Here is a 23,611-nt window from a genome sequence, read left to right as displayed (position 1 = left end):
GCCAGTAAAAAGAAATCTGTATGTGTACGCTGAATAAAAAGACTTTAAAAAAGACGTTTCCAGTGTTTGGTCACTCACATTTATTTAACTTCAAAGAGTCGAGCTGTGGCATAAAAATAAAAGGGTGGCGTCTTTGTTTAGGTTCAAGCATGAAGCTCACATTCAAGGACAAACTGATGAATGTCACCATTTTTCATCAGGATCAAAGTGAAAATGTTGCATCTACATGTCGACTCTGAGTTTTCCAGATAACTTACAAACTACATAATTATGAAACATCAAAAGTGATGGAATCGTGCAAAAAACCAAAGCTTTCTGTTGACATAATGTTCGGTTGTGATGCAGGTTTGAGTCTGAACCCTGAAAAATAGTTTTCAGAGTTAAAATTAGAGGTAAAGATTGAACATCTATTTAGCTCTTTAGGCAGAGGTTAAACAGCAGCTGCGAGGAATGAGGGTAATATTCTTATATTATCCATAGATGTCATTCACACCCAGAGTGTCTCTCCTTCATGTTGCTCTGTCTGCTGATGATCACTTCCTGTCCTCATCTTCTGCCCCCGGTGTTTTCATCTGTAGGAAACTTCTTTCAGTTTGAAATCATAACCGGCTGCGGGGCTTTTCCACTTCTGGTGTCGCAGAAAAATGAAGAACTTCAGTTTGTGTACAGTATTGTTTACCCAGACTCTAACCTGACAACGACAACATCTGCAGCTGACTTCAGGTTTTTATTTATGATTTTTTTATTAAATATATTTTGTTATGCGTATTACTAAAATGCTTCGCCTGGTTTGATATAACATTATCACACATTTATATATATTTTTAATTATTGGTTAATTATTAACAGCAGCCCCCCCCCCCCCCCCCCCCTCCACCTCAGCGGCCCTGTGTGGGTCAGACAGGAACAATATGGCGCCGGGAGGAACGTTAGCATCGGGACCAGTCGTTGTCTGAGAGACTGGTGATCCGGCAGGATGAACCTCTGCGCCCAGTACCTCCGGTAAGTTCACCGCGGAGCGCTCTGTCCGTCGCTCGGTGGCCCAGGAGCGGTCAGAACCGGACGTTTTGACCCGACAGGAGGCTTGTTTGGCTCAGCTTTTAGTATGTCAGGAGCTAGCTGCTCCAGGGACCACCCCCTTAGCTAATGTTAGCTGTTAGCTTCATACATCAACAAACAATCGGCGCCTCTGCATGTCGCCGCCTCACGCTCCTTTAGTCTGAGATGTGGATTATTTATTTAAATCACATTCAGCTGCACACAGGTGTGATGTTTGGTGTGCTAATTTAAGGCCAGATGAGCGTTTACCCGCCATACGTTTCCCACTGTGTTGTTGCTAGCTTTAGCCCGCTAGCTAGCTTCCACCTGCGTATGTCATGTTAGCATTTCCTTTCTGAGGTTGTCACATATGAACTCTGGGCATCTATTCACACACCCGCCTCCTTCAGCTTTACTTCATCAGCATGTTTAAGTGTTTGTGCCGATGGTTTACGTGCACAGGTGTTAATAAACAGCGCGTGGTCGTTAATCAGCGGGCGGGTTTGTAACGAAAATCTATTTGTATTGCTAAGTTTTTGTATCCAGGAAGTAGGCTGAGCCCGATATCTGTTCCGTGCCGTGCTGACGACGTTTAATCTGAGCTGTTAGTGCTTTAATGAAGCGATAACGGGCGGAGCAGCCTCCGTAGTATCTGTGGATCGTCAGTAATAAGGAAGTGCTGTATGAGGCTTTGTTATGACTGGAGACAGGTGCTGTCAGGTTGTCATGCTCTGTGTGTGTTTGTGTGTGTTCGCGCCTCTAACCTCCTGTTCTCTGTTTACATCCGAGCAGACAGGCAGAGGCCCTGAAAGCTGACATGACAGGTAAGGTCCCCACCGCTGCTTACTCACACACCTGTTCATCCTTCACCTGCTCATCTCTGGAGGCCTGCAGTTCAGGCAGGTTCAGCAGTCTGAGGATAACTTTTCTTAATGTGGCTTCATTGAACCTGAGATCATCAGTTAGGTTGAGAGGTGGTTAAAAGCTTGATAAGTCAGCCTGGGTCAGTCCTTCATCGTTCAGACAAACGAGTCAGAGCATCTGACCAATCAGAAACATGGAGAGATCTGCTGGGAGCAGAGCGATGGAAAGGGAAAACGAAACTATGAGATGCACATACGATATTAAACACATTTCACTCTGAAGGCATCAGAATGAGCATATGTGTGAAAGGAAACCTCTGTAGGATTGTAAGTTTTGTGGACTTGGCTTTTAAGATGTTAATAAAGTTTAGTTTATTTGAAGCCAGGAAAGAGAACCTGCAAAAGTGTCGACTGTGCAAGTTAACAGACATGAAGACACGGGAGGATCGGATTACAGCTGCTCCACAAAGTGAATGTTTAGATGTGTGTGAGACAGGTTTATTGTTTCCTTTGCAGTGCTGGTTGTGTTTAATGCTCTGAGAGGAAAATGAAACAGAATTCAAACATAGACTCAGTCTGCTTACAAATCTGATACGAGGTAATAAAGTGTAAATGGTTCCCCGTTTATAGCCAGTTTTTTTTTTTTTAATAATAAATGTCAACAAGCTTCTTCTGAGAATTTGAACTTTAGACTTCCTTAAAGTTTCCGCTCCTCCTCCTGTTTGCACACTGAGCTCTGAGGAATGGTAAAGTTGTTTTCATGGATCTGAATGGTCAGTATGCAAGGATTTTAAACCACTTGGTTTCTTATCTCAGACATGATCTACTCCAGAGCAGGTCAGGTCTGCAGCATAAGTTGCCATGGTGATGTATCCTGGTAAGATGTGAACCTCCTTCATAACAAAACTCAGGGTTAAACCTGCAGGTACCTCAGTAAGCTCCAAACCCGCCTCGCAATACAGGCATCAGGTCAGACACCCACTGGGTAACTCGTGTGTTTAAAAGGCATTAAGTGTAGTAAGAATAATAATGTTGATGATACATTTTATTTATAGATGCTTTTTAAGACACTCAGTGTGCATAAACAGCTGGAAGGCAACACAATTAAAAGGTCATTTATGCAGAAGTCTTGATGTGAATCTTTGTTTTAGAAGGTGAGTTATGAAGGTATTTAGACCGTACGCTGTGAAAAGAGAAGATGTAACAAGCTGAAACTTCAGCCTTCAGCTTTTCTCTCAGTAATTTGTGCTCTCTCCAGTTATGTCAAGTCTTTGTTATTTATTTGTTTTTCTTGGCATTTGTGTGGGCTAATAAATAAATAAATAGAAGTTTTCTTAAATCATCTTTGAAAAATACTAAAAGTTGGAAAGCAGAATTAAAAAAGTTGGTAAATTCCTGTTACAGCAGAAACCTCCAGAAACTACAAAAATTGTTGCTTATTCAGGTTTTTTTTATTGAACTATATATATATATTTTTTTTATATCTGACATTAACTTTGAAAGCGTCCCGCTGTGGTGTGTAGCTTGCTGAGACGAGCGGCTCTGCACTTTCTTTTTGTCATCAATGAAATGGAAAAATGCAAATTGGATGAAAATTGTTGGTTAAAGTGCTGCTGATGTGTGTGAGGCACCTGCTTTAAAACCAAGGTGAAGGGAAGCAGACGGACTTCCAGCAGTTTTGACTCACCGGCCTGTATCGAGCGGGTCGACGTGGACGCTGACAGATAGCCCTTCGTCACTTCTTTCCTTTCACTTCTCTGTAAACGACGACGCCAGGGTTTATTTAATTCACACTTATTTAGTTTACTTTAGATGAACGATAGTTAAAACTCAAAGATTGATTCAAAGTGATGATTTCTGTTTAAGAGACTTATGTGCATCACAAAGCTGTGAGGTATGTAAGCTGAAACAGAGACGCGAGCTTTAAATGAAAGCGTGAGCGCAGGTGAACGTTTCTTTGAAGAGCCTCAGGGAGAACAAACCCTGCTGGTTCCTTATTTTGCTGATGTGATGAAATGTTTCAGTTCTTTGGACCAGCTCAGCTGATGGTGTGACTGAGCTCCTGTCGCTCTGCAGTTATTATTACGCGGAGCCTGCACACACATTGGGAATCTGCTGTTATTGGGGGGACTTGGAGGTCTGGGGCTCACTTGCAGGCTTCATGCTAAAAAGAACTAAATCAGTGTTTTAGCAACGTAAAGCTGTAGCTCAGCTAAATATTACGAGTTAGAGAAAACAGACAAATACAGATGCAGCTCCTGGTTAATAAGCATTTGATCCACAAGTAAAACAGAAAAATGTCTAGAATGTGCTGTTTTTTGGCACCAGGTGATTTCTAGTTTGTGGTTCAGTCAGGGTTGAGCAGGCTTTGGTTGCCGGCAGGTACACAGTCCGTGTGGTCAGGACATTATCCGACAAAACCAGTCAACCCATTAGTATTCTCCCTTCATAGCACAGGTCATCACAGCCGGGCTTGAAGCTGGCTTTTTGAATGATTGCACATAACTACGCCTCTGTAGCTTCAGTTCCCTCTGTGAGTGTGTAACCACAGAGCTACACAAACACAAATCCGACATTAGCTTTCAGAGAGTCATCTGTAATTGTAAAAAACGATCATCAGAAGGAAGGAGGAGAAGGTCTTGGCTCAGACACCAGGAAAATCATCTGTTACCAGACCACAGCTGTAATCAACACAGACGACGTGTTACTTCCAGTTTGGTTGAAGCTGAAGTCATTGTTTGGTCTTACAGCAGACCAGTGAATCCATTAGACCTGCTGCCTCAGCCTGATTTTAAAGCAGAGCAGCGGCTTCTCACGATGACTGGAAACCTTCCAGTTTGTCTAGCTGAGCTGCCTCCAGTGAGCCCGAGCTCGGTTATGATGGTTCATTTGCATGTTTTTATCTGGAGGCATGTCGGTATCTCTTTGTTGTCAGTCGGCGCAGGAACACGGAGATGCTGGACGCCATCACGGTTGGAGTTTATTAACATTTCAGACTCTTGGATTGATGCTGTTTTTGTCATAAAGGCTTCAAACTGTGTGTCTGCTGTCATCAAGGTGACTTTTGCCAGAATTTAGTATAAACAATTAGCTCTTGGGTGCAGATAATGTAAATAGTCATTAATACTCATCTCTGTTACACTTTAGATCAGATTGGTTGTGTTGTGTTTTCTACTCCACCAATCATATACATCCATGTACACGTCCTCCACCGGGCAGCTACAGGGAGGGGCGTGTCCAACAGAGATGCATATGTCATGCATGACAAAAATTAAACAGAAGAATTCAAATAAGTAAAAATGTGAAGAAGAAAAACAATGAAGAATCAGGCAGACGTTCACTGTGTGTAAATCAGGTGACATATGATGCTTTGCTCTCCTGCAGGTGCATAAAATCCCAAAAACGTGACGCTGTCAAATTCTAAAGTGAGAAAACTTTAAATGAGCTCATTTTGAATTTGAGGGCAGCAGAAGGTGTAATTAAAGTTGGGACAGGGCCATGTTTCCACTGCGTAGCATCCCTCTGCTTTTAACTACAGTCTATAAACGGCTGGAAACCGAGGAGAGCAGCTGCTGGATGTTTGGGAAAGGAATGTTGTCCCATTGTTGCCTCATAGAGGATCTGAACTGCTCCACACATCTTCTTTGTTGTATTTTTGGATTCTTGGCTTCCAGTTGGTCACAGTCTTTCCAAAGTGGTTTGTCCCGATTGGACCGTTTGGTGGGATGGTTCTGGTCCCAAGGCCATATGTTTGACAGCTCGCCCTCTCGTGCTTGTAGCATCTCCTTTGTGTGGTCACGTACAAAAGCACGTGCTGCTAGTTGTTGTTTCTGAGATGTTATCGACTAACCGGGCTGCGGCCCCAACCGCAGCACGGCTCCCCCGTTTGCCCGTGACAGGAAGTTTAAAGTTGCACAAATGTCATCAGCACTCGCAAGAAGGTTCTGCTCGGTTTCGAAAATAAGCTCCTGTGTCTCAGAGACAGTGTATCAAGTATTTATAGGGACTTTCAGCTGCTCCCTTGTCACAGGGGCTCTCCCAGGGGGTAGCTTGTGTTTGATTTGGCAGTGTGAGGTCGCATGCCCTTCCTGACCCAACGTAAAGTGGATTCGTGTCTCTGACTGGAATCAAACCAGCACCCCTTTCTCCCCAAGCAAACGTATAAACCACCACATTTGAACTGAAGCAGTTTCCTGTGTTTTCACTGTTAAAGTCTCAGATTAGTCTTTTACATTTCCATCAGAACCACTTTGCTTTGGTGCTGTCCTTAAACCGTGTGTGTGTGTGTGTGTGTGTGTGTGTGTGTGTGTGTGTGTAGATTCAAAGCTGGGGGCAGCAGAGGTGTGGACGTCCCGGCAGGCCCTGCAGGACCTTTACCAGAAGATGCTGGTGACAGACCTGGAGTATGCTCTGGACAAGAAGGTGGAGCAGGACCTGTAAGCCGCCCCTCCTCCGCTCTGCATCACACAACATAATTTTCTCCAACAATTTCAGTTCAATTAATTTAGACCAGTGTTGCTGTAACTGCAGAGAAAAAGGACACGAGTGAAGGGAAATAACGAGCAATAATCTACAGGTATCAGTAAAAAAACTACAAGAAAGTCTTTCTAGAATAACCTGGTTCAAAAAGTGTGAACGGGAGTCGCTCACTATTAGTGTTTCGTAGCAGGCAGGTTCAGAGTCGCTGGTGGAGCTGATGGAGCTGATGGAGACCAAATCAGCTGCAGTGCTCAGTTTCTAACATCCTTTAACATTAATGCAACATTTGGTGGCTAAATGGTGATAATAAATGTGTGACTGAAGACAAACTGAGCTCAGCTTTTGGACCGCATGGTGTCACCATGGTTACAGCATGATGACAGAGGAGGTCCGACATCCATGAATCTGCAGAGTCCACTTTGTTCCCTCTGTGTTGATGTATTCAGCGCGCAGTCAGTGTGTGAAGCTTTGACTCATGTATCGCAGCTACAGGTCACGTCTCCGCCTGCAGCTGTGGGTGGATCATCAGTCGTAATAATGGACAGATGTGTCGATTGTGTTTCGTGCTAAACTGTCATTTCCTGCCCCCAGTTCAGCTCCACCAATAAAACACATCGTCACAGCTTCCAGACACACACAGATGTCTGATATATGAGAACCTGGAGACTGTTTTTAATATTTGGGGTCTGTGAAGTAAGTTGTTGAAAGCCTGTCGCTCCTTGTTGGTTACTGCAGAAATTCTCACGAAGCCAAAAGTTTGTCGGAATATTTAGAATTTTTGATGTGTTGACACCAAAGATCAGTTTCACATAAAAAGGCAGTAATATAGCCCTCGACTCAGTTTGTGGGCTTTTCCATCAGGCAGAAGGAGCTGGTACTTTTTAGGATGTATTTGTTCGAAGCGCTGTGAGCTGATCCGAAAATGTGACGTCAACCGACTACGTGCTGCTGATTGGCCAGTCAGGATCCCTTTACCAATCATCTGGGTCCTGATGTGGGTTTCTCTCTGCCTGCAGGTGGAATCATGCTTTCAAGAACCAGATCACCACGCTTCAGAGCCAGGCCAAGAACCGAGCCAACCCCAACCGCAGCGAGGTCCAGGCCAACCTGTCGCTGTTTCTGGAAGCTGCCAGTGGCTTCTACACACAGGTAGGCTCACCTTGTGTTTGTGAAGTTATGAAAAAATGTCCAGTTTTGCTCTAAAGAAATAATCCCTGCAGTCATTTCTAAGCTGGTCTAGGCTCCGCCTCTGGGAGGATTTTTGTTTGGAGTAATCCTGCTAACACACAGACAAAGTGAATGGAGTTAAAGCCCCACATCACCACCGATAGAAACCATTCAAACGACGTCTCACTGTGTCTGCCGTGTTCCAGTTACTGCAGGAGCTGTGCACCGTGTTCAACGTGGACCTGCCCTGCCGCGTGAAGTCGTCTCAGCTCGGCATCATCAGCAATAAGCAGAGCAACACCAGCGCCATCGTCACCCCTCAGCCCAGCTCCTGCTCCTACATCTGCCAGCACTGCCTCGTCCATCTCGGAGACATCGGTGAGAAAAGCTTCCCATTCGTGAGCGGCGAACGGGAAGCTCATTTGAAAAACCAGCCCTGATGTTGGTTTTTCAGAGCTTATTTTCTTTGTCTTTGTCTTTCAGCTCGATATCGTAACCAGACCAGCCAGGCCGAGTCCTACTACCGGCACGCAGCTCAGCTGGTTCCATCTAACGGTGAGTCCCCGCACGTTTTCTTTAACTGGCTTTTAGATTTTGCTGTTTTTGGAAATCTGTCCCTTTATCAGCTGAGCTCTAAACACATTCAAACACTGAGTCGTTTCATCTAAATGTCATACGCGCGTAATTCTTGCAGCTTTCAAGTACTGAGAAAGAAATGTGGTTGAATTATGCTGGGGTTGCTATAGTTACCACTCTGCCTCTTGTAAATAGTGTCACATGTGAGGGACAGCTGATGTTAAAGATGAATTACTGACATTTAAAAGCTCTGCTGTAAAACACTGATACTGAATAATATAATCTAAAGAAATGATATGTGTGTTCTGGTGTTTGGTATTCATAATGACGAGAAGCAGCCATGTTTGTAGTTCTTCCCTGCTCATGTGCTGCCTCTCCGTGTCTCCTGCAGGTCAGCCCTACAACCAGCTGGCCATCCTGGCCTCCTCTAAAGGAGACCACCTCACCACCATCTTCTATTACTGCCGCAGCATTGCAGTCAAGTTCCCCTTCCCAGCAGCCTCCACCAACCTGCAGAAGGCGCTGTCCAAGGCTCTGGAGAGGTACTAGCTCACAGCACAAACACTATTTCACCCGCTGTAGAGTCAAAGGAAATGATCTAAGATTTCATCTGAAAAGGGAAAACCAAACTCTTTAAACTGTCTCGAAGTGTGACGATGTCTCATTTCCGCTCTGTTAAATCCTCCTTCTGTGGTCCTGCAGTCGCGATGAAGTGAAAACCAAGTGGAGCGTGTCCGATTTCATCAAGGCCTTCATCAAGTTTCACGGTCACGTCTACCTGAGTAAGAGTCTGGACAAGCTGGACGGCCTGAGAGAGAAACTGGAGGAGCAGTTTCAGGTACAACTAAACGCTGTTTGATGCACCGCGACGTGCAAATCTGTGCGAGTCCGTTTGTATGACACGGGTGTTGCTGTGTGTTTGCGTGTGCAGAGGCTGATCCTGCAGAAAGCCTTCAGCTCTCAGCAGCTCGTCCACATCACCGTCATTAACCTGTTTGAGCTGCACCACCTCAGAGACCTGACGGCTGACGGCAGCGAGCAGAGCTACAGCAGCGAGCAGCAGATCAGCTGGTTCCAGCTCCTCGGCCTTTTCAGTAAGAACTGAAAACTGTTAATGGCCGATTACATGGATGGAGTCGTGGACGGCTCCTGCTTTGTTTGAATGATACTCATGTCAGATTTATATGGTGGCTTTTACGTTTATTAGAAGTACAGCGACTCATACGTGTAACCTGCAACAACTCAAAACTGTCTCCTCAGTGTCCTTCCTGGGCGTCATGTGCAGCCGTGTGCTGCTCAACAAGAACCGCGGGGAGGAGATCATGGGCGAGTGCCCGCTGCCGGCCATCAAGGTGTCGCTGGACTGGCTCAAACTGAGGCCCAGCGTCTTCCACGAGGCCGCTCTTGTTAAACGGCAGTAGTAAGTCCTGCCCACTTTCTCTCTCTTAATCAGCAGAGTTTTGTACTGAAGCTGTAACTCTGCATCCTCTTCCTCTCTCTCAGCGTTTGGCCCTGGCTCGTGTCCATTCTCAACAGTTTCCAGCCCAAAGAGGACGACCTGTCCTGCTCCTCAGGTGGGACATTGCTCCTAATTTCCTGGAAACTACTTTGTAACTTTAGGTTACGTTTTGATTCTTACACACAGCAGACGAGCTCAGACTGTTCTGTTATTCCTGTTCACACCGACCGCTGTAAAATACGCAAACGTCGCCTTAGTGACAGATCACTGAGAAAGCAGGAAAACTGCTGCTAGCGTGCTTTCATCTCACTACAGTTTCATTCTCCAGGTTAAAGTTGACAATAAAACAAAAGGCTGTGTTCACAGAATAAATCCTCTTATAATGACTCCATGACTGCTACTCTGTACGTTTCTTGGAGTAATTATTTTGAATCTGGAATCTTTCCTCAAATTTTAGGGAAGTATTAGGAAACATCAAAGATCCACAAGCCGCTTTACAGCATCCTCCAGATGTGCTGCTTCCAGACGGCATCACCTTCAGCCATCAAAACCAGCAAACGGGCGCCATCATGGGACGGCGTCCTGTTCTAAATCTTTAGTCGGCGTGCATTAGCAGAATGCTGGCGTTTTATGGGCGAATGGGGGGGAAAAAAAAAAAAGTCCTTTGCTTGTGAACAGTGAGCTAGTTCACAGGCGCCCCCTGTTGTGCATCTGCTGCATTTTCAGCCAGTTTTGATACAAAGAGGTTCACAGGAAGTGAAGTCCCTTCGGTCACTGTTAGCACTGCAGCAGTTTAACCTGCGACCCTCACAGTTTAAATCCTGTCTGAATAAACCAAAACATTTGTTTTTTAACTTTTAATCGAACTCGTTGGTTAATTTTTTTACAAAGTTCATTCTTGATTCTAGGATGTTTGTTTTCTCCACAGTCACACCCCTGCCTGAGGAGTTTGAGCTGCAGGGTTTCTTGGCTCTCCGTCCTGCTCTGAGGTGACGACTCGCCTCCCTCTCTTGGTGATTGTTTAAAGTGTTTGGTCAGCGCAGATGTTCTGATGTGTGTTTGTGTTTCAGGTGTCTGGACTTCACCAAAGGACATCAGGGCATCCTGGTGGACCGGGACGGCCTGCCGGTGCATGCCCGACACCAGCGACTCATCAGCCTGGGCAAATGGGTGGCTGACAGCCAGCCGGGGTGAGTGTTACTCCGCTCTGTGACGTCGTGCTGTGTACGGACTGGTGTGTCATGGCTGTTTCCCCTTTGCAGACTGATCCAGTGCAGAGTGAGCGAGGATGGCCTCCTCATCTTCATGACTGACATTCCAGAAGAGGCCATTGAGGAGCCGCAGGAAAAGGAGGTACCCGTCCTGCAGGAGTCGTTGAATGGCGAGCAGACGGCCAACGACGGCGGGAATTCCGGCCTGAAGTCCGTGCTTTCGGTGGGGAAGACTCAGAGCTCGTGGCCCGACAGCAGCGACCGTCCAGTGGTCACCTTCAAAGAGAACATCAAACCCAGAGAGCAGAGCCGTGACCCCACAAGGAACCACCATCAGAAAGATGGTGGCAAGGAGCGCCGAGACTTCTCCAAAGGCAACGGGGCCGCTGGGAAAACAGAGCTGAAGAGGGACGGTAAGAGGAAGAGCGAGCTGAAGAAGAGCGTCCATGAGAAAACGGCCGATGCTGGAAAACAGGTAGAGACGCTGAAATATTTTCACTGATGAAGCTGCAGGTTTGAGCCGGCGTGATGATGCGTTTCCTTTCGCTCAGGTGAAGGCACAGACAGAGCTGAGGAAGACTCCGGTGTCTGAGGCTAAGAAGACTCCTGTCACTCAGACTCAAACCACCTGCTCATCCCAGTTCATCCCAATCCATCATCCAGGAGCCTTCCCGCCTCTGCCCAGCAGACCCGGTACGTTTGGACCGTTTTCTTTAAATTTAAACTTTAAATTTGAACTGGTCCCAGAGGCACCATTAGGGCGATTTTTGCATGTTCAATGGTGGGAAAGACCAGAGCTTCTGTCTAAAACGTGCACAGCCACATGCAGAATCTGCAGACTTCACACAGAGGGGCTCAGCCTGGGTTTGAACCACTGAGCTCGTCCAAACTTTTTTTGTTGTTGAACTTCAGACCAAACTGTGGGTCTGCTGACCTCATCTTAAACGAATACGCCTCTCCGTGAGCTTCATCTCTGTTGTCTCTGTGGCTCCAAACTCTGATCCCGATCGCTTCCTCTGCAGGTTTCCCTCCCTCAGCCTATGTGATCCCTTCTCCCGTGGCCTTCCCTGGACTCCAGGTGAATCCGGGCTTCACCTTCTCCACCGGTGTGTCCGTCCCAGGGCCTTTCCTCCAGCAGCCTGTCCACACCCAGGCGGGCACCCAGGTCCAAGCTGGGAAGCAGTCTCACATTCCCTACAGTCAGCAGAGGCCCTCGGGCCCGGGGCCCGGTCAGGGGCCGGGATCCTCGGGACACGGCCCGTCCCAGGCTCAGCAGGGCCAGACTCAGACTCCCTCCCAGCAGGCCTTGCAGCAGTCAGTCCAGCTGACGATGAGTCAGCAGCAGTCACCCACCAAACCAGTCCAGCAGGTTGGGATGGGAAAGAGTCCACCTCACCACCCAGGACTGCAGCAGGTCAGGTCACATGACTGTCACTACCTTCATACAGTCATCAGCTGAAAGAGCGATTAACTCGGCTCCTAAACTGATTCCTGTTTGAAAGACTCGCGGCTGAAACACTTCTTTTTCCATTTTTTTAGTGAAATGTGATGTTTATGCTCAGAGTGCCTCTTTCCTGCTCACAGCTTTTATAGTGAGCATCGCTAATGAACTTGAGCACAACCAGCGTGCCTCGTTTCTCCTCTGTCTCTGTGCTGACCCCTCCCAGGCTCTCACACTGAGGCAGCTCATTGTTTACCTCAGCGTGTTTTACTCTCTTTACATCCATTAAATGTAACTTGGTTTCAGGTCTCAAAATATCAAAAACATGGAAATCTGAGTGTGAGCGCCTCAGATTTGAACTGTCCACTGATGTTTCCTTCTCGTTGTGTTCCCGCCCTGAGCAGTACATGCAGGTCCAGGAGCAGTCGAGTCACATGTGGAACCAGGCCCAGGCGGCCCTGCAGAAGGTGTCTCCCATGCAGATGCCCATCAAGCAGCCGCAGCAGCAGAAGCAGCAGCAGCAGGCCTTCTACATGGCAGCTCAGGATCCTCTGAAGATGTACGAGCACCAGCTGCAGTCGTCGGCTCAGGTCTCCAGCATGGACAAGAAGATGAAGTACCCCGACGTGAAGTTACAGGACTTCTACTGGGACTCGTCTTACAGGATCGGGGACAGCCTGGCTGTGCTGGCCGACAGAATGAAGAGGCCATCGCCGGGGGGTATCTGCTCAGAGCAGGATGGGCCCCGGGGACCCCCGTTTGAGGTGAGCTGCTGTCAGCAGACGCAGAGGGAGGAGTTTGTTTTGCTGCTTTTTGCTTTTTCTGCTTCTTTTTCTTTATTTTCCTGCTTTTTTTTTTTTTTTTTTCTTTCTTTTAACTTTGGTTTTTTATTTATTTATTTTTTAGATGAACTAAAATCTAAATCTAAACTTGGGTGTAACTGTTGTTGCAGTAATCGTTTCTCCTGATTCAGGCTGTTAAAATTTGCCAAAAGTCACGTTTGTACTATTTAAATATTATTTATATATCGCACATAATATTTAAGTATCGCATTAATTCCTCAAGAAGGAAAAGAGAGGCGTGATTACTTGTGTCGGTGTGTTTCAATAAAACATGCCTTCTCCATAGCTACACATTACAAAGTAAATGGAGAAATTTGATTGGCTTATATGTACATCTAGGGCTGGGCCATATTATACCGTTCACGGTAATACTGGTACAACGCTAGGCAACGATAAGAAAATGACATATCGAGATAGAATATGGGTAAAACGCGCATGCGCAGTGCCGAAAAAGCACGGAGAACGCACGGTAACGGAGAATGTGAACGGGGAAAGTAGATTGTTGAGTGAAACGGATGAGCCAGGATTGTTTTGTAAAAATGGTGCAACTTAACTGGTTTGGTGTTTGTCCGTCAGATACACAACAAAGCACTTTTTTTCTTTGTACAACATGCAAGCGGCCATCGTTATTGCCGTATTTGTTGGACCAAGGTGCTTGTAAATCTGGGAGTAATCTGGGTCCTAAACTCCATCCTTTAAAGTCCCGAAGTCAAACGAACATCACTGAGAGTTTAAAATTGTCTAAATTCTTTCATCTTTAATAAAACGATCAGCATTGCTGCTTTACCAGGTGTAACTATGACGTTTAACTTCCAGGCATCCATGAAAACAAAATTTATTACATTTAACGGAGTTAGAAGTTAGCAGGAAGCTAGCGGAAGTTAGCTCGCTAGTTTCGCTAGTTACCTAAGCATGATATTGCATGTTCTGACTGAGAGATTTCTGAAAAAAATCAAACGTACAGCTCTGCTATCACTTCCAACATAAATGAAGACAGGAAACTAAACAGCAGTGACGTTTGTAGGGTTACTGAAGTTGGGCTAGCTGGTATATAATGATGTGCTACGTGATCGCTAGCGACACAGCTATGTTAGCATAACATAAACAGTGAAGCTGGAGGACGAACACTAACACTTTTCCACTTATAAAAGTTAACGTGAAGGTTCTTCATGGTTAGAGACAAATGCAATCGCATGGCAGGATGCTGTAAACGGACCAAACTTCAGTCAGGAGAACAACTGAGATAATCCATCCACAATATGAGGTTAGTCATTAATATACTGCAACAACATGGGAATAGAGCAGCTGTGATAGAATACAGCATTAATGAATCAATGGTACAGAAGTGGAGGAAGCAAGAAGAATGAGTTTAATAAAGTTTGATTTATCTGACTGCTTTGTTTCGCTTAATGTGCCTTATAATCCCGTGCACCTTATGGTCCGAAAAATACGTACTGCACACTGCAGTTTAATGTTGCAAAGCACCTCTTTTTAACGTCAGTGGATATTATACATGGTTATGCTCAGGATACGTCAGCCCATTTCTACTGGAAATGCCTTTTGGTTAAACTTTCAGCAAGGAATTTGCATTTGCACTGTTAAATGTTTATAAAGCCTTAATGCACATAAAAACAGCTGCTTGTTTAAGTAAAAGGAATGGATGGTTTTTTTTGCACTAGTAAAGTTGTGGAGTTGCATTTTGTCTCGCAGACATTATATCGTTATATCGTTATCGCAAATTTTCAAATATATATCGTGATATATATTTTTGGCCATATCGCCCTGCCCTATGTACATCAGTCATTTTCCAGGTAATCTGGGTTTAAAGGAGATTAAATTAGATTTTTAAAGAATTTCCTGCCAGTATAAAAATGTTTTTAGAAAAGTTTAATGGACCCACACTTCTTCTTTTCCTCTGCCTCTCACAGAAGGTTGATGAATTTGAAGCTCACTCTATACTGATATCAGAAACTCTGTGGTAGTTTTCCGCATGTGTAAAGAAACCTGGTCATGAGCAGACGCTCGGACTTGTTTAGTGATGATTTTTCTTTTTTCTCTGTCAGCTTGCAAGCTTTGGTAGCCTTCAGCGTAACTTCCCTTTTCTCCACCTCGGTCTTACTGGCTTGCCTTCTTTCGTTTTCTGTTCTTTACATTTCCCCCTCTCATTTTCTTTCTTCTTTCTGTTCTTCCTCTTCTTGCTTCATCTCTCACTAGGACAACAAGAGCTCGCCTCTTCTACCTCCTGACCTGTTAAAAACTCTAGCAGATTTTGAGGAGGAGGAGGAGCTCGTCTTTACTAAGCCTCCTGATTTCTTCCAGGCCTTGGCTGGCCCTCTTAGCACTGCTCCTGGACCAAATATATTTGTATGTAGCCCTGTCTTCCTCACCCAGCACTCTTCCCCATCCTTAAACCCTGACTTCCCTGCATCTAGTCTGAAGCCACCCTCTGCTCACCAGAGCTGCTCACATTTCCAGATGTTAGAGTTATTGTCACAATCTGCAGAATCCTCACATTTAGAGGGACAAAGGAGTTCATCCCAGCATGCAAGCATCATCCTTTGATAGACCTTACCTGATATGAATTTGGCTGATCTCCCAGCAGAGGTCACCCTCTCAGGTGTATCTAGACACCTTCCAGCTCAGCTGCTATGTTTAGATCGCTCCCAGGAAGTCGTGTTTTAATCACAGACTCACCCTCTTCTTGCTTATAAAAGCTTCAACTAAAAAAAACTACAGCCGAACTGTTTTTAGCCGCAAAGTCCAGCCGTGTTCATCCTTTGACTTTTATGGGGTTGTGCACCTTGAAGTCGTCTTCCACGGTGCCAGTTTTTACTTGTAGTTTAATGTCAGAGCTATCTGAGGGAACCAAGGGTCAAACTGACGCCTGCGGCTCAGAGTGCAGGGTTAACTCCGCCCTTCTCAAAATGAAAATCAAGTTTAAGGATGGTGTTGTCGGAGCTGTAGCGCTCCTCACTGAAGCTCAGATACACCAGGACAGAACTTCCTCCCAAAGCCGTAAAACTCATCCAAGCTGAAAACTGCTCTGAGGTGCACGACGGTGATCTACAACGAGAGATCAGCCAAGTTTATGTTGGGCTTGGACTTTAGAGGTCAAACTGAAACATGCCTCATAGTCTCATTGATTTACTTCTAAGATGTTCAATGTTTTGAAGCACAGCTTGAATTTATTAATTAAAAGTATTCTCAGTCTTTGTTACGCTGGCCTTGTTTGTGACAGAAGTAGAGAGCTAACAGTGGAGGGGATTTTTCTGGGATGAGGCGGCTTCAGTAATCGCATGCTGTATGTTTTCAAACTTTAAGAGAAACACGGGGAAACAGCTGGAGACTGAAATATTATGGATCCTTTTTTCGGAAACAAATCAATTGAAACTGATTTGGGTTTCCAAATGTGAGGCTTGAGTTAGGAGAGCTGTGTTTAAGATTTGAGTGATTGATTACCGACGCATTTAAATTCCTGCAATGACTTTCAAGGATCCAGTTTGGAAACCTCAGAAACCACCAGCTGCACATCACAAAGATTTACTTGATGTGTGATGCAGCTGCTTCACAATAAAACTCCTCCCCGGGGCTTTTACTGTGGAACAGCTTCATGACTCACTCCTGCACTGATCTGAGGTCAGTCATCATCTTCTCTCTCTCCAGCTGCCAAACCAGACCCGAGTGGACAGCGGCCCCGAGGTCATCAGCCAGTCGTCCTCTCTGCTGCCCATACCCGGCTTCCCCATGCAGGTCAGAGCCTTGGCCTCGGTCCTGCTGACCTCTCCAGCTCTACTTAATGCAAACACACACCATCACACATTCTTGTGAGACTCGATATTTGCGCAGAGTTTAGTTTTTAAGACCATCAGCCTGAGAAGAATGATGATGTTGACTGCGTGACTTTGCTTTAGTGAATAGGATGGATTAATAGTCAAATGAAATAAGTGAGAGTGGCAGGTACGACCACAGTGAGGAACAAACACAAAGAGTTTGCAGGCAATAAATGACAGCATCGGTTCACGGATGGTAAATGTGAACATTTGAATACTCGTGGTTTGCTCAGCTTGTTAGCAATAGATGATGTCACTGAAGTCTTCCTTCATAATAATGATAAATACGAGGCTGACGGCAGCTTGTGTTTGTGTGCAGGAGTACAACCAGAACAGCATCTTCAGTCAGGCCTACGGTAAAAACCTGCCGCCCAGCTCCAAGCCCGACGCTCCCATGGTGCACCAGGAGACGTCCCTCTACACGCTGTTTGAGGGCACCCCGTGGTCCCCTTCTCTCCCCGCCAGCTCAGGTACGTCACAGAGATGTGATTAATATTCATTCGTGCTGGGCGGAACGTGCGGCTAATGGAAACTGTGCTCTGATTGGCAGATCACTCTACGCCAGCCAGCCAGTCTCCTCACTCGTCCAATCCCAGCAGCCTGCCGTCTTCCCCTCCAACCCACAACCACGGAGCCATGCCTTTCTCCAACTTTGGGCCCATTGGGACTCCGGACAACCGGGACCGCAGGGGAATGGACTGCTGGAAGGCCAACAAGAGTGGTGAGCCTGGAAAATGCTCTTGCTAACGGAGCCGTTTGATGTCTGTGATCCTTTAGATTTTGACCATGTTTGGTTCAGTTTAACCTTTTCAAAACAAAAGTCTACGGTTTAACATTTTTATCAGAGGAGCAGCTGATCAAGAAGCGAACACTGTGGGCCAATAAACAGCCAGTAAAGGTCACGTGACAGAAGGGCCTCACGTGTGCTCGTTGTGTTTCAGGAGCAGTCGGCGGATTCGGTCTGGACTACCTGCCAACCACGGCCTCCTCTGCATCAGACAGCAGCTGGCACCAGGCTGGATCGACGGGCAGCTCCTGGACCAATCAGGACTCTCCAATGGAGGAGTCGTCCTCCACCGTGCTGCTTGACAGCCTCAAGGTAACACCAGGCCCACAAGTTCAGACGCCTGAGAAGAAATGAGTCGTGTTTATCGTCTGACTCGCTGATGTTTTCTCCCTTGTGCGACCTCTGCTGGATTTAGCCTCACGCTAACCCTCTGCCTTCCCCCACAGTCCATCTGGTCGAGCTCCATGATGCAGCCGGGCCCTTCGGCGCTGGAGCAGCTCCTCCTGCAGCAGAAGCAGAAGCAGCAGCGAGGTCACGGCGCCATGAACCCGCCTCACTGAACGGCAGCGCGAGGCGGCGCTTTGTGTCCGGACGTCAACAAACCACCACCAGGAGAAACGGAGGGGAAAAAAACCACAGATGTTTGACGAAAACAAGCTCCAACTCAAATTAAACCGGCGAGAAACGGTGGAGGCTGGGGAGGCAACACGACCCCCCGACGAGGCTGAATCACCACCCCCACCCCCCTCGGCTGTCAAGGAGCGGTGACGCCCCTCCTGGATCGGAGGGCGCGGGATCTCTTCGACCGCGGTGCCACGCACCACGCCACCGCCGGGTTTCATTCAACCGGTGGAAATCTGAACATTGAGGAACCACCCCCCCTTCACATCACTGCCCCCCCGTTATGGACAGACGCCACATCTCCACGAACTCGTCATCTGGAAGAACTTCTTCTTCTTTCTTTGGAAAAAGATAAAAAAAAAATTAAAACGGAAAAAAGAACGACCTCCTGGACGTCTGCTCGGTCCCGATGGAGAGCCGGTTTTTAGCATCTCCGCCGCCGCTGTAGACTGAAGCGGGGCCGTTCGAGAGCCAGAATGATGTGGTTGTCGGGTTTGGGGGGAGGCCAGGTGATGCACGGGGGGGTCAAAACAAGACTGGACTTTCTGATCTCCATTCATTTTCATTACTGAGGAGGGAGGAAGGAAGAAAGGAAGGAAGGAAAGTTTTCAGCTATATAAATATATACGTGAATATATATTGCCATAGTTGGACTTGTGTCTTAGCCGTGAGAATCAGGACTGGACGTTGTGAAGCCGGGTGTAACGCCTCCCGGGCTGAGCGCCCGCTTGTGTCGGTGCCCGACGACGGGGTGGCTTCACGATGAACATCGCAGGAAAGACTGAGGAAAGATCATAAACACCCTGTCGACCGTAGGGATAGTGTCACTGTTAGCTTCAAGAGATTGCAGTTATTAACAAAAAAACACAAAAAATAGAAAATGTACTTTGTGATTTGTTCGTAGCCGTTTTAGCTTTGCGCCCTCCGGGTGATACAGGTATGTCTATTAGCTTCCTGCTTGGATATTTTCGGGGTTCTCTTCCTCTCTGACCTCTTCTTCCTGTTATTTCTTTACGTAATGAAGAAAAAATGGAAATATGTAACCCTGCTTGCTTACCTGCATTTACTGTTTGTTTTTGTTGCCGTTCTTCTTCACTGGTTTTATGCAGCTCGCCCAGAACGTTTTCTATTATCCTTTCTTGGAGAAGCACGACTGCAGCTCGAGGCTGTGCAGCAAATTTGTTTTTTTATTATTATTATGGAACGGAGCGTCTGGAGACCCTGTAACTCTGCTTTTATTGAACCTGTGAGTGAAGCCCCGCCCCCTTCAGTGTAAAGCCACCCTAACCAGACTCAAAAGCTACCAAGAAATAACAGCTAAAAAAGTGTATTTGATTACTGGTTAATCTGCAGGTTCCAGTAGGCCAAAAATATTTCCCGGTTTGCTGTAAAATACAGAAATATTTAGTTTAATGACATAAAAGTAAAAACATGCAGAAGGTGGTGAGGAGGTGAGGACACGCTGAGTAACTCGCTCAGCACAGGCAGAGTGAAATATGAAGCAATTAAGAAATTATTTTAATGAAGAATCTATTTTCTTTATTTAATCAGTGAATCATTTGTGACGACTAAAAATTCCTTCAGTGTTTCGTTTCCTGCTGCTTCTAACCAATCCTGTAAGAGCGGCTCAGCTTCCTGTGACTGACAGAAAAAGGGCGGCGCTCTCATGGTCCTTCGCCGTTGCTGCTCTCCTTTCGTTCTTTAAGGGTTTAAAGATTCATTTGATTTTTTTCTAACAAACCTGCAACGTCGTTCAGAAAAAATGTAAAACGTCTAACTCGCTGATGAACGGACTTCTTGTTGCTTTCGCTTCATTTGAAAGAAGAAGGTTCACCTGCAGCCCAGTTTGATCTCACGCCAGTAAAACCAGAGCAGATATCTTTTTAAAATAGTTTTCGCTTCAGTGGAAAGAAGTACTGAAACCTTGCGAAAGCAAATCTTTGAATAATTGAGAGCAGATCACGAGCAGCTCTGCAGGGAAACAAAGTCTGCTTTAAACACTTTAGCTCCAAACACCAACGTCAGTATTTCACTTGTCTATTAATCAGCAGTGCAGTTTATTGAAAACATGTAATTATTAAGGTCTTTACTGCAGGTTTCACTTTTCAGAGGAGTGCGTGGGGGCGGGTCGGACCTGTGGAAAAGAAAAACCATCACAGAGTCCGCGTGAAACTTTGGATCTGCAGCCTGTGTGCTTTGTTTCATAACCTAAGGATTTAGCCCCAAATAGGTTTCACCGTTTTGTTTAGTTTATCCAAAAAGTCACGAGGTTCCAAACTGACGGGGAAAACAGGATAGCTCATTAACTGTCCTCTGAAACATCGTTCAGGCCGCCAGTGACCAGGTTTCAGGGCTGCGCGTAAACGTGAAAATGTTCTTTCAAATGAAGTCTCGTACGCCACCTTTGACGTCACGGTTTTCTGTGCTCGGACGACGGGAATGTTTATGTGTGAGCAGCAGGATCCTAAACAGATTTAACGTTGCCATGACACCAAACAGTTTCTCCTCATGAATACTGAAACGTTTTTCTGTCCTGTGACCTCTGAGCTACAGTGAAGTTGAACCATTGAGCTCAAGCTGCCCTCAAGAATCGGCTGGCCTGTGTTTGCTTCGACTTTGTGATCACGTTGTGGGAAAACTCAGGATCTGATGTAAACGCATCACGTTAGGAGCTGAACAAAGTTCACGGCTCAGTTTTTATCAGCCACTAACAATAAAGTGTTCAGTGTGGTATCATCAGCACACTTGTGTTTCTATATTTGCCGTTTAAAAAGATAAATACTAATTTCCAAACTGAGGCACTGAACTCAAACCCTTCCCCCGGCCCGGGTAATGATGACCTGCTGGATGTTATTCGCTTCGTTACTGTGGCTCGCCCTTCATTAAATGACGCAGGCAGAGGTTAGACTGCAGGTGTCTTGTTTTTATATTTTTGCCGTCGTATTTAACCGCTTTAAAACAACAAGCCAAACTCGATCCTCGTCCATCTTTAAGTAGATTTTTAGGTCTAAACGAGTTCCCGGGAAGGTTCATGCGGTGGGAACGGCTGATGCTGGATCTGGGGGCATCTGTGGCGTCACGCTGTCATTATTTTAGAGCGACAGCTGGCTAATCAGGATGCCAGGCTTGAGCAGGATTTGACAGTTTGAACCGACAGGAAACAGTTTTCCATGTTTAGAAAATAAAGTTCTGAGGAGGAAGAAATGAAAGCCTGTTTTTATTTTCCTGGTGGGGCATTTTACGAAAGCGGACTTCAGAGAGACGTGTCTGTTCTCTGTGTGATTGTGCTTTTCATGTTGCATTTACAAAGTGTATTTGAACAATAATAAAGATAAAATATTCCTGAACGTGAGGGCGAATTCGACCAGAAGTGTCAAGGAGAAGATCCTCTTTGTTTTCGTGTCAGAAGCTCACCACGTAGATCTCTGCTGACTCTCATATGAGTTACTTGATGTACTTGGATCGTCGATGACATTCCACTCGGAGATGTTTGGGAGGCTTCAGGGCGGCAGGTCCTCGTCGGTTTGTGCTCTGACAGCAGATTTGTAGTCACGTTTGAGATCTGAGCTTTACTTTAAGGCTTTTTGTGTTTCTGTCTCTCTGTAGACTTTCAGAAAAGATTGAATCAGACTTTAAATAAAAACCAACTATGTTCTCCTTTAATGCTGGGTCCAGTTTTCTGTGTGTTGACCACCAACCTTTAAATCAGGCCGTTAGCGTCGTTTCAGTCCAGAATCGGTTCAGGAGCTGGGTGTGGAGACGGGGTCAACCCTCGTGTTCAAATTTGACAGATTTAAACATTTTATCTCTAAAAGAAATGTCGCATGAGCATCAAGACGTCTAAAGAATGTCTGTTTAAATTGATCTGAGCTTCCATGTCTTTGTCCACAAAGAGGACTTCAACACACAAAATGTTTTAGTCTACATACAATTTTGTGTGTTTTTATCCAACATTCGTACACTCTTGGTGTTCCTAGTCAAAGATGACCGGTCATTACAAATGAATGGAGCAGACACCAGTTGGTGTAAATGAGTTCAGGTACATCCCCGTTTCTCAGATGGACATAGCAACACACATCGTTTGGGTTTCCTGGCAACCACCATAGGAACATTTGGCAATAGAGCCTCTTTTGCTTGGGAACAACTGTGTTGGTCGTTCTCACAGACAGCTGTGACAGATGTTTTTGAGGCCTTGCTCACAGATCACTGTGTGGCAGCACCGTGGCTGGTCGAGTGAGTGGTGAGGAGGCGAGAGGCCAGGAAATACAAAGTGAGGAAGTGTTAGAAGCTGAAAATGGCACGAAATATCATCCAGACCAAGAAATGATGAGGAGAAATTCAGTGAGAAGAGAATGACCACGGTGATGGTGCTGTCACAGAGTGGGAACTTCTCCCCACTTAAAAGTTAAGCTTTCAGCTGAAAGTCTCATCAGAATGACCACAGACAAAAGTATCAAGGATGTGGGACACGTAAAAACCAGCTTGAAGGGAAAGCAGATTTACAGAGACAACTGCAACGAGATAAGCCTGAAAGAAACCAAAGCACATGTGAGTCTTTTGATTTTTGGTGTTGTGCACAGAAAGTCATTCACCAACAGTTTACGGGATACAGAGTAAAGTCGGAGGTAAAGACCAGGCTGTCGACAACAAGGTAAGCTGGCAGTGATCAGAGAGGTTTGGAGCCTATATCAAAAACGTCGCAGTGGACGAGAATCGGGTGGCTTTAGGAGATGCTGCCCCTTCAAACAGTGTAATTATTCATACTCCTGGCAAATTTTGACTTAGTTACTTTTATTCAACCTGCAAGTTTTGTTTTGTTTTTTGTGACACAGGCATCTCCCAAAAGATAAGATGACGTACAAGAGGCATCACTGCGGGAAAAAATATTTCTCAGCTTTTATTTACATTTGAGCAAAAAGTGTCATGTCCAGAATTATTCATACCCTTCTCACTATTCTATAGAAAAGCCTTTATTGGCTATTACAGCAATCAAACGCTTCCTATAATTGCCGACCAGCTTGTCTCCACAGGTGTTTTTGCCCGTTCATCTTTAGCAATGAGCTCCAAATCTTTCAGGCTGGAGCGTCTTGTTGCCATCACCCTGATCTTTAGCTCCCTCCACAGATTCTCAGCTGGATTCAAGTCAGGACTCTGGCTGGGCCACTCCAAAGCATTAATGTTTTTGTCTGCTAACCATTTCTTCACCACGTTTGCTGTGTGTTTTGGGTCAGTGTTGTGCTGTTTCTCTGCAGACTGCCTGATGTTGTTGAGAATCTTCATGTATTGCTCTTTTTTTT

General features: G+C 45.8%; 1 protein-coding gene across 2 annotated transcripts; it reads left to right on the top strand.

The window, feature by feature from the left end:
- The first annotated feature begins 706 nt into the window (after positions 1 to 706).
- smg7 (SMG7 nonsense mediated mRNA decay factor) lies at positions 707 to 21,977 on the top strand. Of its 2 annotated transcripts, XM_085254151.1 has the most exons (24): positions 707 to 723; positions 883 to 1,002; positions 1,831 to 1,862; positions 6,220 to 6,337; positions 7,397 to 7,529; positions 7,754 to 7,925; positions 8,031 to 8,102; positions 8,515 to 8,665; positions 8,826 to 8,961; positions 9,055 to 9,217; positions 9,384 to 9,543; positions 9,627 to 9,697; positions 10,511 to 10,571; positions 10,653 to 10,772; positions 10,845 to 11,268; positions 11,345 to 11,486; positions 11,816 to 12,207; positions 12,639 to 12,998; positions 15,291 to 15,440; positions 16,740 to 16,826; positions 17,226 to 17,376; positions 17,457 to 17,627; positions 17,848 to 18,005; positions 18,140 to 21,977. In XM_085254151.1, the coding sequence occupies exons 2-24, from the start codon at positions 977 to 979 to the stop codon at positions 18,251 to 18,253; spliced, it is 3,564 nt and encodes a 1,187-aa protein (XP_085110277.1). In that variant the 5' UTR covers positions 707 to 723; positions 883 to 976; the 3' UTR covers positions 18,254 to 21,977. The 2 variants fall into 2 exon arrangements, with proteins under 2 accessions (XP_085110277.1, XP_085110278.1); XM_085254152.1 differs by lacking the exon at positions 15,291 to 15,440.
- Positions 21,978 to 23,611: the final 1,634 nt, after the last annotated feature.

This window comes from Mchenga conophoros, linkage group LG18 (genome assembly GCF_057382185.1).
Source record: "Mchenga conophoros isolate Kocher_MC1m ecotype Shallow Benthic linkage group LG18, M_conophoros_male_GT1.1, whole genome shotgun sequence".
In the NCBI taxonomy this organism is placed as follows: domain Eukaryota; kingdom Metazoa; phylum Chordata; class Actinopteri; order Cichliformes; family Cichlidae; genus Mchenga; species Mchenga conophoros.
Note: the sequence above shows the minus strand (reverse complement) of the source record. Positions and strands in the feature narration are given on the sequence as shown.

Bases quoted from the DNA above. Each gene is read 5' to 3' on its own strand.
- smg7 (XM_085254151.1), top strand. From the start codon at position 977: ATGAACCTCTGCGCCCAGTACCTCCG. The intron at 8,666-8,825 runs GTACTAGCTCAC...GTGGTCCTGCAG, and splicing joins CTGTCCAAGGCTCTGGAGAG to TCGCGATGAAGTGAAAACCA. The intron at 9,218-9,383 runs GTAAGAACTGAA...CTGTCTCCTCAG, and splicing joins CCAGCTCCTCGGCCTTTTCA to TGTCCTTCCTGGGCGTCATG.